This window comes from Oryctolagus cuniculus, chromosome X, assembly GCF_051225735.1.
Source record: "Oryctolagus cuniculus isolate XC-2025 breed Fujian yellow rabbit chromosome X, ASM5122573v1, whole genome shotgun sequence".
Classification (NCBI taxonomy): Eukaryota; Metazoa; Chordata; class Mammalia; order Lagomorpha; family Leporidae; genus Oryctolagus; species Oryctolagus cuniculus.
Window position 1 is genome coordinate 38,334,779 of NC_142888.1, and position 14,438 is coordinate 38,349,216.

At 45.7% G+C, this 14,438-nt stretch overlaps 1 protein-coding gene across 1 annotated transcript in view; it reads right to left on the bottom strand.

The window, feature by feature from the left end:
* Window positions 1–1,031: 1,031 nt before the first annotated feature.
* ITIH6 (inter-alpha-trypsin inhibitor heavy chain family member 6) overlaps window positions 1,032–14,438 on the bottom strand; it is a 30,106-nt gene continuing 16,699 nt past the window's right edge. The window contains exons 7-13 of the mRNA XM_002720020.6: window positions 10,244–10,415; window positions 7,320–9,374; window positions 5,454–5,546; window positions 4,096–4,131; window positions 3,799–3,912; window positions 2,553–2,930; window positions 1,032–1,657 (exon numbers count right to left, since the gene is read on the bottom strand). Coding sequence (XP_002720066.3) covers window positions 1,446–1,657; window positions 2,553–2,930; window positions 3,799–3,912; window positions 4,096–4,131; window positions 5,454–5,546; window positions 7,320–9,374; window positions 10,244–10,415 — 3,060 coding nt within the window. The 3' untranslated portion in view covers window positions 1,032–1,445. The remainder of the gene's footprint in view (window positions 1,658–2,552; window positions 2,931–3,798; window positions 3,913–4,095; window positions 4,132–5,453; window positions 5,547–7,319; window positions 9,375–10,243; window positions 10,416–14,438) is intronic.

The following is a 14,438-nucleotide window of genomic DNA, read 5'->3' on the forward strand; positions in this document are numbered from 1 at the left end:
TTGCCTAGTGTTATGACTCAGTTACCTTTCCTGATCCTCATCATTTTGCTGGTGTTTGTCATTCTTTGAGTGTATCTCTGGATCCCTAAATATATGAATCTGTGCTCTTTTCTCACTTCTCTACATATATGTATGTTCCTGAGTCTTTGCCACTAAGTCTGGGCCTGTGTAACATCTCTGTTTATCAATCCTTGTAGGTCTCTGGTCCTAAGCCTTTGTGTTCTCTCACCACCTCCCCTGACCCCCTACAACAGTGCTTCTGTCTCTCTGTCCTTGGAGTCTCAGACTGTGCTCCTGATGAGTGTCTCTATGGTTACCTCTGTGTTTCTATGTCTCAATTCCTCTGCTCCTATGTCTGGAATTCCATGTGCATCTAGCTCTTAGTTTGTATGTTGTATGTAGCTATGTTTCCTTGCCTCTACCCAAATGACCTTGTTTTTTTTTTTATCACCTTGCCTCTTTGTAACATGGAAAGTAACTCAAAATCATGGGGACACAGAGGCCCAGCAAGAGAACACCTGTTTCTGTTTCTCTCGGTTTATGTCCATGATGCTGTCACTCTGGCTTACTGTCCCTCTTTGTATATCTATGGGTTCTTGTTTCTGTGTTTCTTTCTTTTGAGATCCCTGTGTCTTGTGTTTGCATAAATCTTTTTCCCTCTATTTCCTATTCATGCCTATGTCCTTATTCCTGTCTTTCTCTGTATGACCCCATGCCTTTGTGTGTAGATAGATGTGTCTAATGCTGTTTCATGATATCCCTTTCATTTAGGAAATATTGACTAAGCACCTCCTGTGTTCTAGGTACTGAGGATACATAGATGATTCAGTAGAGGTCCTTGCCCTCAAAGAGCTCACACTCTAAGTCAGGGATCCAGAGAAGAAAATAGATGGTTACTACACAGTATGATAAGATCTCTATGTGATCTTGGAGGGGATAGGGATGGGATATGGGAACAGGGAGGAGGGAGGAGGAGATCAAACTCAGGGGTCAAGGAAGGCTTCCTAGAAGAAGCAACAACTAAACCTTGAAGGGTGAATTAAATTTACTGACAGAAAGTGAAATGTATCCCTTACAGAAAGAGAAGTACATGTAAGGATCCAGCAGTAGGAGAGAGTTGGTTCCAGAAACTCTGAGAGCCTTAGATCTACCATGGAAGCCAGGGAAAGTTGTAAGTAGGACTGGTGACTCAGTCAGTTTTTGTTTTAAGAAAGCCACTTCTAAGGCTGGTTTGGGGAATGGGTTTGGAGGGAGTGCAGACTGGAGCCAGGAAGGACTGTGAAGTCTTTATGTCTGTGTGCTTTGTGTATGCTTTTCTCTACTTGTGCATGAGTGTGTGTCCCTCAGAGTACCTCTATATCCCCAGATCTTTGTCCTTGGCTCATCCCATGCCTTGGCCTCCAGATCTCCCAAGTTTAGGTGTTCTGACTCGAGTTCAGGAACCATCACAGGACATAGGTGAGGAAGGGTTGGCCCAGCAGCCTCTCTACATGAGAGCGCTTCACCAGCCAGCAGGAAGTCCAGCGGGGTCGAAGCCTTGGTGAATCCTTCAGCAGCTTCTTGCCTAGAACCACAGGCACGTCTGGGCCATGTTGCCTCTGCAGGCATGGCCCTGCAGGCCCTGTCACCAGCCGAATGTCTGAGTGCTGGAACTGCCCTGAAGGAGAGAGATGTAGCACTAATCAGGGCTATGACCTAAGTCCCTGTTCAGAGCTCTTAGACGATTGCAAAGCAGGAAATCCAGAGAGAGAAAGGTGGGGCAGCAAAGGCCTGGGGGAGACAAGAGGCTGGGCATTGTGGGAAATGTGACAGAGCTAGGTAGGACGAGAGTATAGTATGAGTAGGGAGGCAAAGTGGATGAGGTAGCAGAGGAAAGGGGACAGCCAGTCTTGGAGGAGGCAGGGAAGATTCACAGGAAGGAGATGAGAGGAGGCAGGAATCCCAGAGGAGGTAAAACTATGCTCAACTGACCACTGCTGCCCCAACTGTTTGGTGTGGGCTGCTGCCTCAGGTTCTGCCACTGTCTTGTAAACTACAGTCTAGCTTCCTGAAACTTTTCCTTCACAGGAACATCCAAGAGTAGATGTAATATTCACATTCTGACTGTGTCTTCCTTCTGCTTTATGATTCCCCACTGCCTTCAGAATAAAGCCAAATTTCTCATCTGGCATTCAGCTCTGCCCACTCCAGCTCCAGCTCCAACTCCAGCTCGTCCAAGCTCCCTTCCTTTCCTCCATATTCTTGCTTGGTCTTTCAGACTCAACTGTGGGTGGGTCTCCCTCCTCTAGGAGGTATTTCCTGAGCTATGAATCTGGGAAAGAAACCCCCCTCCCCTCCACTGTGGGTTCTTCCAGCTCCCTGGTCTGTTTTCTGTCCAGTGTTGATCTCTCCCTGGTTCTTTTCTCTCTCCAGACCAGGACCTCCCAACAATAGAGCATGGCTCTACTTCCTTTTTGTGGTTGAGATACTGGGGGGCCCACTGGCCTTTCATCTTTGAAGGGTCTCTCTGGAACTGGTGCACCCTGGCCCTTCTAAGCCTGAGCAGCACTTACCCATCAGGCCATGCGCTGAGGAGCTAAGGCCTGAGCCATTGGCCACATAGAACCCCAGATGTGGCAGTTGCAGGGGGCTTGGGCGTCTGTAGCGGTGTCGGAGGACTAGGAACTCAAGGTAGGGCCCAAGGCGGAGGGTGAGGCGGGCTCCAGCAGCCACACGGAGCTCCAGCTGTGGCCTCTTCAGCATGGCAGGTTGATCCCAAGACAGGTGCAGGGTACCCTCTCCTCGTACAGATATGGAACTGCGACTGATGGTGATAGTGTAAGCCCAGGGTTTGTCGGTAGTCACTGTGATGATGTGGAAGTAGGTGCGGGGCTGGTCCTCATGCCCTGGTCTTGGTGGTGCCCCAAGAAGCCGCCCACTCACGTGCAGCCCTAGAGGGAAGGGAGTGTGGGCCTGGAGCTCAGGCCTTGTCACCATCACATGGTCATCCACAGCAGGGCAGGGGTGAAGTATCAGGGATCCATCTACTGCTACCACAGCCCACACACCTGCTCCTTCTTGTAGTATGTATGTACATGCTCACCACATTGCAGTTGTTTCCACATGAATTATATGTGTGTGTCTCTGAATTTCTAAGTGTATGTGCTTGCTTATGTTTAGAAGAGTATCTCCAGGCATGTCAGTGCATCTGAATGTTTGAAGAAGATGGCATGTTAAGAGTGAGTATTTTTTGGTAGTGTGCTTATGTGTGCCTCTGGATATGTTGGTGTCTGGTTGTATGTTGGTATGCCCTGATAAGTATCTGAGGTGTCAGCATGCATACATCTGGGTATGTTTAAGTCTGTGCCTTGGTGGGCATTTCCATGCATCAGTGTGTTTCATATGTCTAGGGTAGGAGAGTATGTGTGTCACCTGTATGTGTTGAATCCTGGTAACTGAGATGAATCTAGGGTATAAATGGTTGTATGTTGATGTATGTGTCATTGTGTATATCTTGGCATGCGTCATATGTCACTGTATGTCTGGACGTATATTTGTGGATGTGAACAAGTGTGTCTAGGTGCTTATTTGTGGAAGTTTCCTGTATGCCCTGGTGTGTGTGTATATCTGTGAGTGTCTTGTTATTTATCTGAGTATATTTGTGTGTGCTTTCATGTGTGCTTGTGTGTTTTTGTATGTTACTTACTGTGTGTTCACTGTTGTGTAGGAGGCATTTTAAGTCCACAAATGACTGGAGATTCTGACATGAGTAGATGTGGCTATGCTGTTGTATGGGTATGGAGTCCTTGGGGCTCTTACCTGCTTTTGGGTCCTCTATGAGCTGCAGCACGTCTCCAGGGCGCCCATCCAGTGTGAAACAGATCCTCTCTTCTGAGTGTGGGATACGGACCACAAAGTGGGGGTCACCATCCACTGCGAGGTAAGAGATGCAACTCTGAAGGTTCGTGGGAAGGAATAGGAGAGAGAAAAGCGAAGAGAGAAGACAGGCAGGAAAGAGGCCATTTCCACTTCCCCTGACAGCAAGAGAGCACTCAGCTCTGGCCCCAGTGCACACACCATCCTCTACTCAAGGCTGAGGGCTGCAGGGCTGCTTACCTGAGGATGAGAATGTGAAGATGCTTGGCAACATGTCTGCAAAGGAGAGAAGGACTGCGTTGGTGAGAGGTTGATCTGTCACATTCCTGGGAACTCTGTGTTGTGATTTTTACATGGTCTGTTCTGCAGAACAGGGTGCACATACCTGAAGTTTCGTGTTTAGTGTGGCAGTGTTGAGGTGGTGGAAGCTTTAAGAGGTGGAAGCCTCCTGGGAGGTGATTAGCTCACTGGGCTTCATTCTCAGGGATGGATTAATGCTGCCTCAGGTCTCTTATGACTACATTAGGTCTCCCCTTGCTGTGAGGGCTGTCCAGACACCAGAACTGTGGGCCAAATAACCTTCTTTTCTTTGTAAGTTACCCAGCTTATTTTGTTGGAGCAACACGAAATGTACTAATACACTCGGGGACCCCCTGGCCTCTGTGTTACCTCCTCCCAGATATGGTCCAAATTCCTGGTTTCAGTGTTTAGGGCTTTTCTAGGACCTAGCACACGTCTACCTTTCTAGGTAGACAAACCCAATGGGTTACCCTTATGAATGCCTTACCTTCTCCTGTTAGTGACCTTTTGTACCTGTTTTTCTTGCCTCCTGGAATATTTTCTTTCCCCTTAACTCCCAAGGATCAATTTCTAATTATTATTCAAGGCCAATTCAAATGCTATTTTCTCTTGTTGTATGCCTATGGTAAGTGGAATTCTAATACAGCGCCTGAGACCCCTTGATGTACACACCTTGAAAAACTCAACAAACTATGAACAAGATGAGCTGTCACTCCATTAAATGGATTAGGCCATGTGGCCCTGTCAACCTTAAAAGCTGGAGATTATCCAGGTGGCCTTGATATAATCACATGACCCCTTTAAATTTCAGTCTAGAGGTCAGAGACAGAGAAATCAGAGAAAAATGAAATGTGAGGAGGATTTTTTGTGAGGTCCATTCTTCATGGCTGTCCTTGAAAATAGAGGTAGCCAGGTGGCAAGGAATGTGGGAGACCTCTGAGTCCTGAGAGTGACCTTAGATGACCTCTAGAAAGCAAGAGTCATCCCCTCCCCAGACAACCAGCAGCAAGGAAATAGGGACTTCAGTCCTACAAAGGATTGAGTTCTGCCACCAATAGGGATGAATGTGGAAGAGGATGAGAACAGTCTGACAGACACTTTGATTTCAATCTTCTAAGACTCTCAGCAGAGAATCTGGTTACCCTGCACGTATACTTCTGATCTTCAGAGCTGTGAGATAAGTAGTAGGTGTGGTTTTAAGCTGCTAAATTTGTGGTGGTTTGTTATGCTTCATTAGAAAATGAGTACATTGCCCCTCCTCTGGGCACTCACAATGTCAATGAGAATTATAATCGAACCTTTTGCTAGCTCCACAGAACTTCTCTGGGATTTCATGCTGCCTCCAGCTCCTCCCAGGATCTCCTCAGATTTGTCAGTCCAGTGTGGACTTCCTGCCAAGCACAAAAGAGGAGAAATAGTTCACACTTCCAGGGCAAAGGTGTCCTGAACCCACCAATGGGCATACCTTCCTTCTGCTCAGATTAGCCCTCACTGGCTTCCCAAACCAACAGTCTCTCTTCAGGACTGGGACCTTAAACTTGCCACAGCCTCTTAGTCTTTCAAGTTCAGACATGTCCAGTGTTCTTCCTCACATCATTCATTCATTCATTCATTCATGCATTCATGCATTGCTTAAGCAACAGAGATATACTGTGGTGAAAAAGACAGACATGATTTCTGACTTGGTGAAGTTCATAGTTTAGCAGGGGAGGCAGATATGAATGAAACCATAACCACAAGTGTTGATAAATGCTATATGAAAAAACAACAGAGTGACTGAAGGAATTACAGAGACCCTAAGTAGCCTGTGGGGCAAGAGTGGGTAAGCAGATCTGAGCTGAAATGGAAGACATGAGTTGGAGTTTGAGGGACAATGGAAGTGATGAGGGTGGTACCAGGGAGGGAACAGGGCAAAGTAGACAAGACAATTATCAAGCAAAGGGAATAGTGTGAAAGAAAGCTGAATGGAGGCAGGGATAAGAGTTCCTGGGAGGAACAGAAAGGAGATCAGTGGGCCTGGAGTTCAGAGAGTATGGGAGAGTAAGGGACAGTGAGGTCAGAGAGATATGTGCTTGTAAGCCATGAAGGGACATTGAACTTCATTCTTAATGTGATGGGAAGCCCTTTTGGGGATTAAGTGTGGAAAAACCATGAATCATGTTTTGTCTTTAAAAGGTTCCTTTGGTTATTGGGAGATCTGGATAGGAAAGGAATCAGGCAGACTGGCATAGAGTCTGGAACAATGTTCTAGGTGACACCACAAATGCCACATGAAAGTGACATTTGGAGTGCTCAGAAGTGGATGGATTTGGGAAATATATTGGAGGCAACAATGAGAGGAAATAAGGATAGATAGGGTATTGGGGGAGAAAGGTGGTGAGAGAGAGGGCATATTGAGGACATTATGCCCAAGTTTACACCCTAAATTGGTTCTAATCCTCTGCTACAAGGTCACTCAGGGAATATAAATCCTTCTAAGGATAGCAGGAGAGTAGAGTGGTGAAGCACTCTGAGTTAGGGACCAGATTGTATGGGTTCAAATCTCTGACTAGCTGTGTGACATCAAACAAGTGGCTGCTCTTCTGTGTGCTTGTTTCTCCATAAGCACAACGTGGATATTCACACTTTCTTGAGAGGATTAAATGAGAGACAAGCACAGTACATAAAGCAGTAGCTCCACATAGGAATAACTCAGAAATACTGTTATTTCAAAGTCTCTGAAAAATTTAAGATAATTGTCACCATCCTCCCAAATTTTTATATTCCTTTAATTAAATAGAGCTGCTCACAGAGCCTAGAAGAAAACCCAATCTGACCTGCCTTGACCAGTGATGCTCCAACTTCTCCTCTCACAGACCTACCCTGCTTGGGAATCATCAGCAATTCTCACTCAACAAAGCAATCGTCAAAGCTACAGTTTAGCCACTTTGTATCTGTTCAGCCTTTCCAGTCTTTATCTTCCAAGGTCTCTAACTCTGAGCTTATGTGCTGAGGCCTAGAGAAATTAAGGAACTAGTCCAAAGTCCCAAAGCAAGCAAGAAGTTGTACTGTCACTAGAATCTGTGCAAGCCTTGTCCACTCCCAGATCCTGTGTATTCTACATTTATAGCTCCCCCACCCCCGCACCCCCCACCATGGCTTAACCTCTTGCAGGTAGCCCTTACCATCTTCATCAGGAGTGAGGAAGGTATAGAAAGCTGGTGGGTCCAGGGACTCCACAAACTTGGCTTCCACCATGGACTCAGACAACAGCTTTAGCTCCTCAGGGAGAAGGAACAGACTGATGGCCTCAGGGAGGGTGCTGGAAGGCAGCAAGACTGGAACGTTTGGAGGGCTGCCTTCTGGCGTAGGCCTGGAGCTGTTAGGTAGACTCATCGTTGGGACTCCTGCCACAGATGGTCCCAGAACTTTCCTGGTGCTCTGGGACCCCAGCAGCAGGTCATGCTGATGCCAGAGCCTTCCAGTGGGTGACAGAGAGGGGACGGTAGGGGTAAAGGGAGTGGGGAGGGGTTCTCCAAAGCCAGTGCTGGTCACAGTAGTGCTAGGAACTGTGGGACTTGAGACTGTGGTTGGGAATGTGCTTAGGTTCTGGAGACGTGGGGTCCTGGGCCTGGCAGATCTAGAGGGCAGTGGGGTTTTGGGTGTATGGGGGGTTAGGGTCCTAGGTTTTGAAAGCAATAAGCTTGTGGAACTTTGATGAGGTGGGGCACTAGGCTTAAAAAGTGATGTAATTTTGGGGGTCTTGGGTGAAGTGATCCAAGATTTGGGATGTGGCAGATCATTTGGATTCTTGAGAGCAGGAGCCTTAGGCCTGATATGTGATGGATATTTGGGGATCTGAAGTGTGGAAGCCCCTGGTGTGGATTGTGGCAGGCTTTTAGGAGAGGGTGATGTGAGAACTCCAGGCTGGGGGTATGATGGGACTTTGGGTCTCGGTTGTGATGGAACACCAGGTTGGGAATGCAATGGAGATATATGCTTCTTAGTGCCAGCTTTGGGCTGGGCTGGAGTGTTAGGATTCAGAGGTGGGACTTGCATCTTGGAATTCATGGGTAATACAGTAGCAGGATTCTGGTGTGCTGGAGTGCTGGGCTTCCGAGGCAGTAAAGCACCAGAATTTGAAGGCACAGGGACAGCAGTTTTCGTCCTGACAGTTGGCTGGGCTAAAGTGCCAGAATCCTGTTGTGCTGGAGTTTTGGGCTTTGAGTGGATGGGGGTTGATAAGGTACTAGGGCTGCGACTCAGTGGCTCCAACTCTTTGGCAGCGGGTATCTTCTTTGTAGAAGCGGTCATAGTTGAGGTTGGCTTTGCAGACCTTGATATGGAAGATACCTTGGACACCAAGCCTGATCGAATTGTGCCTGTCCCTAGGCTGTTCCTGATGCTGGGTGAGGGTAGGATGGTGCTTGGCCCAGCTGTGGTGGAAGTGTGTCTCTTGGTCTCACTGTCTTCCTTGGGCTGCACCATGACCAGTGAAGTCAAAGGTGTGACAAAGTTGTATTCAAGAGACAGGTTGAGGACTTTGGCAGCTAGCAGATGGCGAGTAGTGGTGTCACGGGCTTGGAAGCGTGCCTCCAACAACTCTCGAATGGTGACATAGGCCCAGAGGCGGCGGATGAAGTGCGCCACATTGGGGGCTGGTTCCCCTGGACAACCAAAGGCCTTCTGGCTGCTGTTGGTGACCCCTTCACTATGGCGGGCCACAAGAAGCTGACCTTTGTGGCCATGAGCTGCCAGGTGGATGCCCAGTTCCTGTTTGCCTGGCTGCACTTGGCCTGCCACCACCAGCTCTGAGCCTCCAAAGTAGTTGGGGAAAAGCGCCCAAGGGGAAGCCCCAACCAAGCCACCTAGGTAGTCCAGACGCACATCTGCCAGCAGAGGCATGGAAATCTCCTCATAGAGACCCTCCAGCTGTAGGGCTGCATCAGTGTCTTCATATATACGCCGGGCGACTCCCCTGTTCTCTAGGGACAGGCGACGCAGCAGGGGGAAGTCAGCATCATCTCCAAAGGCCAAGCTGAAAAGGGATACTCTGTGGCCCAGCGCCTGGCGGACGTTGGAGAGGATCACACTGGGTGTTGTCACACCAGCTGTGGGCTCCCCATCTGTCAGGAAGATGATAAGAGGGGTCCTGCCCACACCGGGGCTCCTCCCAGGTTCCTGGTTGCTATGGTTCAGCACAGAAGCAGCTTCTAGCAGAGCTGCATTGATGTCGGTCCCTAATTGGAGAGCAGACTGTGAGCTCATCTTCTCTGGCCCATTTAGCCCCACTTTAGACATACTGGGCCCCTCACCAACCTCCCAGCTATAAGTACATGTCACCTCTGCTCAGGCTGCTTCTGTTGTATATCTTCCCAACTGCCCTGCCCCCACCCAGACTCCCTGTGAACCGACAGTGGGGCCCACATGTCCTTGGTTTTTATCACTCCCTGTCTCAGAGTGTTCTTTGCTTGTTTCCTGGGGGGATGTCTCATTCCTAGTCCGGTTGGCAGCTAGCCAAGGATAGCATTCCCCACCTTCTCGCTACAGAGGAAGAAAGGGCTGAGTTGACAGGAGTCAGTGGGTGGAGGAGACTTCAGTAATTGTCTGAGAGAGGACTGATCAAAAACCAGAATTAGGGGAGCAGTACGTGCAAATGCTTGGAAATAAATATCTAGATTATTGATTAAAAAAAAAGTGTTAGCCAATGTTTCTACGTGTTTGCTTTAGAGAGGAGAAACTCATCCCAAAGAGAATTCTTCCCTAAGATACACTGAGAATTATCCATACCCTTTCCATCAGGAAAAGGAGGTAGGAGGGGAACACAGACAATGAAGGGACATAACAACATACTTGAAAAGGTTTGTGGAAAGTGGAATTAAAAGATAAATATATTCTGGTGCAAAATTTTCTGAAGTCCATGCAGAACTCTTTCAATAATTCTTATGTTCCATGGACATCCTGATGGCCCCTCACACTTCTGTAAGATGTGATAGTGATATTTCAGGCAGCAGAAGAGGTGAGGAGGATGAGAGAATGAAGAAAAGGCTTCAGGAACTTGCCATGTCACCCCAGCCTGCCCATTTGGGTGGGTGGGTCTAGCACTTACATCCAGCAGCTTCCATGTGATCCAGGTAGTTCTTGGCACTGTGGACATTCTGGCTGGTGGCCTGGATTGAGCCTCCAGCTCTCCAGACACTAACTGTGTCAGAAAAGGAGATGATGTTGAAGTAGTCGTTGGCTTGCAGGTCACTGAGGATCACATTCATGGCCTTTTTAGTCTGTGGGATATGGTTGAAGAGAAGAATTTAGTTCTACGAGAATGAAGAGCTTTTCGCATGCAGGGCCCTAATGTCTAAGTGTTGTATGGTGTTAAGACTCTCTGACTCCAGCAATCTGTCTATAATTCTCACACCTGAGAAAATTCTTTATGCTCTCTAAGGGTAGGCCTTGGGACCTAGAATTGCACTGTTCAATATGGGAGCTGCTAGCCACATGTAACTATGTAAATTTAATCTGTTTTTATCAATTTAGTTAAGATTAAATTAAAAATTAAGAAATTTTATTAATTAGTTAAAATTAAAGAATATAAAAATTCATTGTCCACTTGTAGTAGCCACACTTCAAGTGTTTAATAAGCACGTGTAGCCAGTGTTTACTACATTAGACAGCACGAAGTTTTAGAATAGTTCCATCATCATGGAAGTTCTGTTGGTCAGTAGTGGTCTACAAGGTTCAAGCTCTATATTTTCAGAGGTTTAGAATCTGTGTGTTCTGTGATTCCTGGATCCTATGATCAAGGGAATCAATTATTTCAGGACCCTAAAATTTAAGAGCTTTATGAGTTCAAGTTGTTATAGCTTCCTTTCAATGACTGCATACTTTGGTTCTGCTCTATTTTGCCCTTCTGCCTCACCCTCTATTTCCTCCAGGCTCATCTTCTCACCAGCTCCTAGGTAACCCAGATTCCATTTCACCTCCATAACTTTGCTTTAACTGTGCAGTATTGACAGCATACTGTCCCACTTCCCCTTTATTTATGTACATCTTTTTTGTTCTTTCAGTTGGTCCTTCTCTTGAAAGCTGTTCCTTGAGCTGCCTACCCACATCCCTCTCATTCAGATATCCCTGTTCCAGACTGCTTGCTGACTCTTTCACTCTCCATGTTGATATCAAGCCCTTCTGAGAACAGGCCTTAGAATTCTCTGCTGCTTCTTTCTTTCTCCATGGCAATACTTAGCATTGGGCTAGGTACACAGGAGGTTCAGGGAATAGGGTATGTGGGTTCAAGTATTAGGTACCATTTATAGGTTAGTGTTTTAGGCACTGTGCTGAATACTTAGCTGCATCAGCTCCTCTAATACTCACAGCAATACAATGAAGATGGTATTAGTATTAGCCCCATTTTCTAGGTGCTGACAGTGAACCTCACAGAGATGTCATTGATGAGCTCAGAGCCACTCATTGATGGATCAGAGTCAACTCCATGTTTGGGATATGTTAAGTCCAGTGATCCTAAACACAATCTTATACTTTCACTTCTTCAGAGACCACAGGAAAGACACTTGAGACTCACTTTCTGTACCCCTTAAAATGATAGGTGATTTCAGGGCCACTGTGGTGGTACAGTAGGTTAATCCTCTGCCTGCAGCGCCGGCAGAGTTAATCCTCTGCCTGTAGCACCGTCCCATATGGGCGCCGGTTCTAGTCCCAGCTACTCCACTTCCAATCCAGCTCTCTGCTATGGCCTGGGAAAGCAGTAGAAGATGGCTCAAGTTCTTGGGACCCTGCACCCATGTGGGAGACTCAGAAGAATCTCCTGGCTCCTGGCTTCTGGCTTCAGATTAGCACAGCTCTGGCTGTTGCGGCCATTTAGGGACTGAACCAATGGACGAAAGACCTTTCTCTCTGTCTCTCCCTCTCACTGTCTGTGACTCTACTTCTCAAATAAATAAATAAAATCATTAAAAATGATAGGTGATTTCTTGAATGCTTGTAAGTGGATCAGAGTCTTTTCTACCAAAATGAGAATTCAGGGGATAGGTCACATATCCTGGGATAGGGAGCTAGTACCACATTCTTGTTTCCACTGGGAAGGTGAGGCTTAAGATGACCTTTCCTGAGAATAGAAGTAGAAAAGTAACAGCTAAGGAAAGAGGAGGAAGTCTGGAAGTCAGAACCTCTTGCCAACCAGGGACATGTTTTTAGACATGTGTTGTTTAGTCTTCCTTTATTTTGAGATTTCTGAGCCACCTTTCTGTTACTGCTCTCTAGTTTAATTCTGTTTGGTCAGAGAGAATACTTTTTATGATTGACACTCCTTCAGATCTGTTAAGGTGTATTTACTGTGTGCCCATAATGTGATCTATCTTCGTAAATGTTCCTTGTGAGCTTGAGAAGAATGTGCATTCTGCTGTTGTTGGATGAAGTACTCTAGAAATATGAATTAGATACAGTTGATTGACAATACTAGTGCTATTCAATTCAACTATGTCCCTACAGTTTTTATGCCTGTGGTATCTACCAAACACTGATAGAGGGGTAGTGAAGTCTCCAACTATAACAGTGAATTCACGTACTTCTCCTCTGAGTTCTGTCGCTTTTCACCTTATGTATTTTGGTGCTCTAGTATTAGGTGCACACACATTAAGAACTCTTTTGTCATGGAGAATTCACCCCTTTGTAATCAGATAATGCACCTGTTTATCCCTGAAAATTGCCTTTCTCTAAAGTCTGTTTTGTTTGAATTATAATAACTATTCCAACTTTCTTTTCACTTGTGTTAGAATGATATATCTTTATCCCTTTCTTTTAATCAATCTCCATCATTGCATTTAAAGTATATTTCTTATAAACAACATTCTCTTTGTTTCTTTTCAACATTGACAGTCTCTTAACTAGTGTATTTAAATCATTTACCTTCATAGTGTTCACTGATAAAATTGGATTAATATTTGCTAAATGTGTGATTTTTTCTATTCATTGCCCCATTCTTTATTTTTACATTTTTTATCCATTCATTTTCTGCCTTCTTTACTTTTTAAAAATATTTATTTATTTATTTGAAAGTCAGAGTTACACAGAGAGAGGAGAGGCAGATAGGGAGAGAGAGTCTTCCACTTGCTGGTTCACTCCCTAAATGGTCGCAATGGCCGGAGCTGTGCCGATTTGAAGCCAGGAGACAGGAGATTCCTCCAGGTATCCCATGCAGGTGCAGGGACTGAAGGACTTGAGCCATCTTCCACTGCTTTCTCAGGCCATAGCAGAGAGCTAAATTGGAAGTGGAGTAGCCGGGACTCGAAATGGCATCCATATGGGATGCCAGGACTGGAGGTGGCAGCTTTACCTGCTACACCACAGCACCAGTCCCAATGCCTTCTATACTTTTAATTGGGCATTTTATATGATTCCATTTTCTCTTATTAGTATATCCATTATGTTTAGAGAAAAAATTTAAATGCTTGCTTAGAGTTTGTAATATGCAATTAAAACTAGTAAAGTCTGTATTCAAAGAGCCCTAAGCAATCTCACTCATAGTATAGGTATTTTGGAGAAAAGTTCTCCAGAATTCATCTCCAATCCTTCATATAACTGCTATTATTAATTTCATTTATCTATAAAATAAATTCACTGAATATGTTGTTACAATTATGATTTTAAACAAATTATTATCTATTAGATCACCAAGAATGAAAATAAATAAAATATTTTACCTTACCATTTATTTATTCTCTCTAACACCCTTCCTATCCTCAAGTAGCTCCAAGTATCTGAGATATAACATTTTCCCAGTCTCTGAAGATTGAACATTTATTGCAAAGAGGCTTATGGGTGGCAGTTCATCAAATTCTATTGGTCTGAGAAACCTTTATATCTCGTTCCCTTTGGAGGGATGATTTTCTTAGAGACACACAGATTTCTAAGCTAGTGGGGATTTTTTTCTTCTCCACTGGCAATATTGGACTCAATCTTGCTGCATCCCTGGGTTCTGAAGAGAAGTCTGCTGCAACTCTGATTCCCGTTCTTCCATAGGGGAGGTGCTGTGTCCTCTGCCCTGTTTAGAAGACGATCTCCTTGATGGTCTGCAGTTTGGAAACATCGCACCAGGAAGTAGGTTTTACTGTTTTCATCCTAACTCTGTATTAATCCTGTTCTCTGCACCTCCTGGACTTGTGGTTTGGTGTCCATCGTTTCTCTTGGAAAATCTGTATCTGTTGTTACTTCAAATGTGCTTTCTTTCTCCTGCTCCTCTTAGCCCACTTAGACATAGGCTACACTTTGCCATTAACCACAGACGCTCTTAG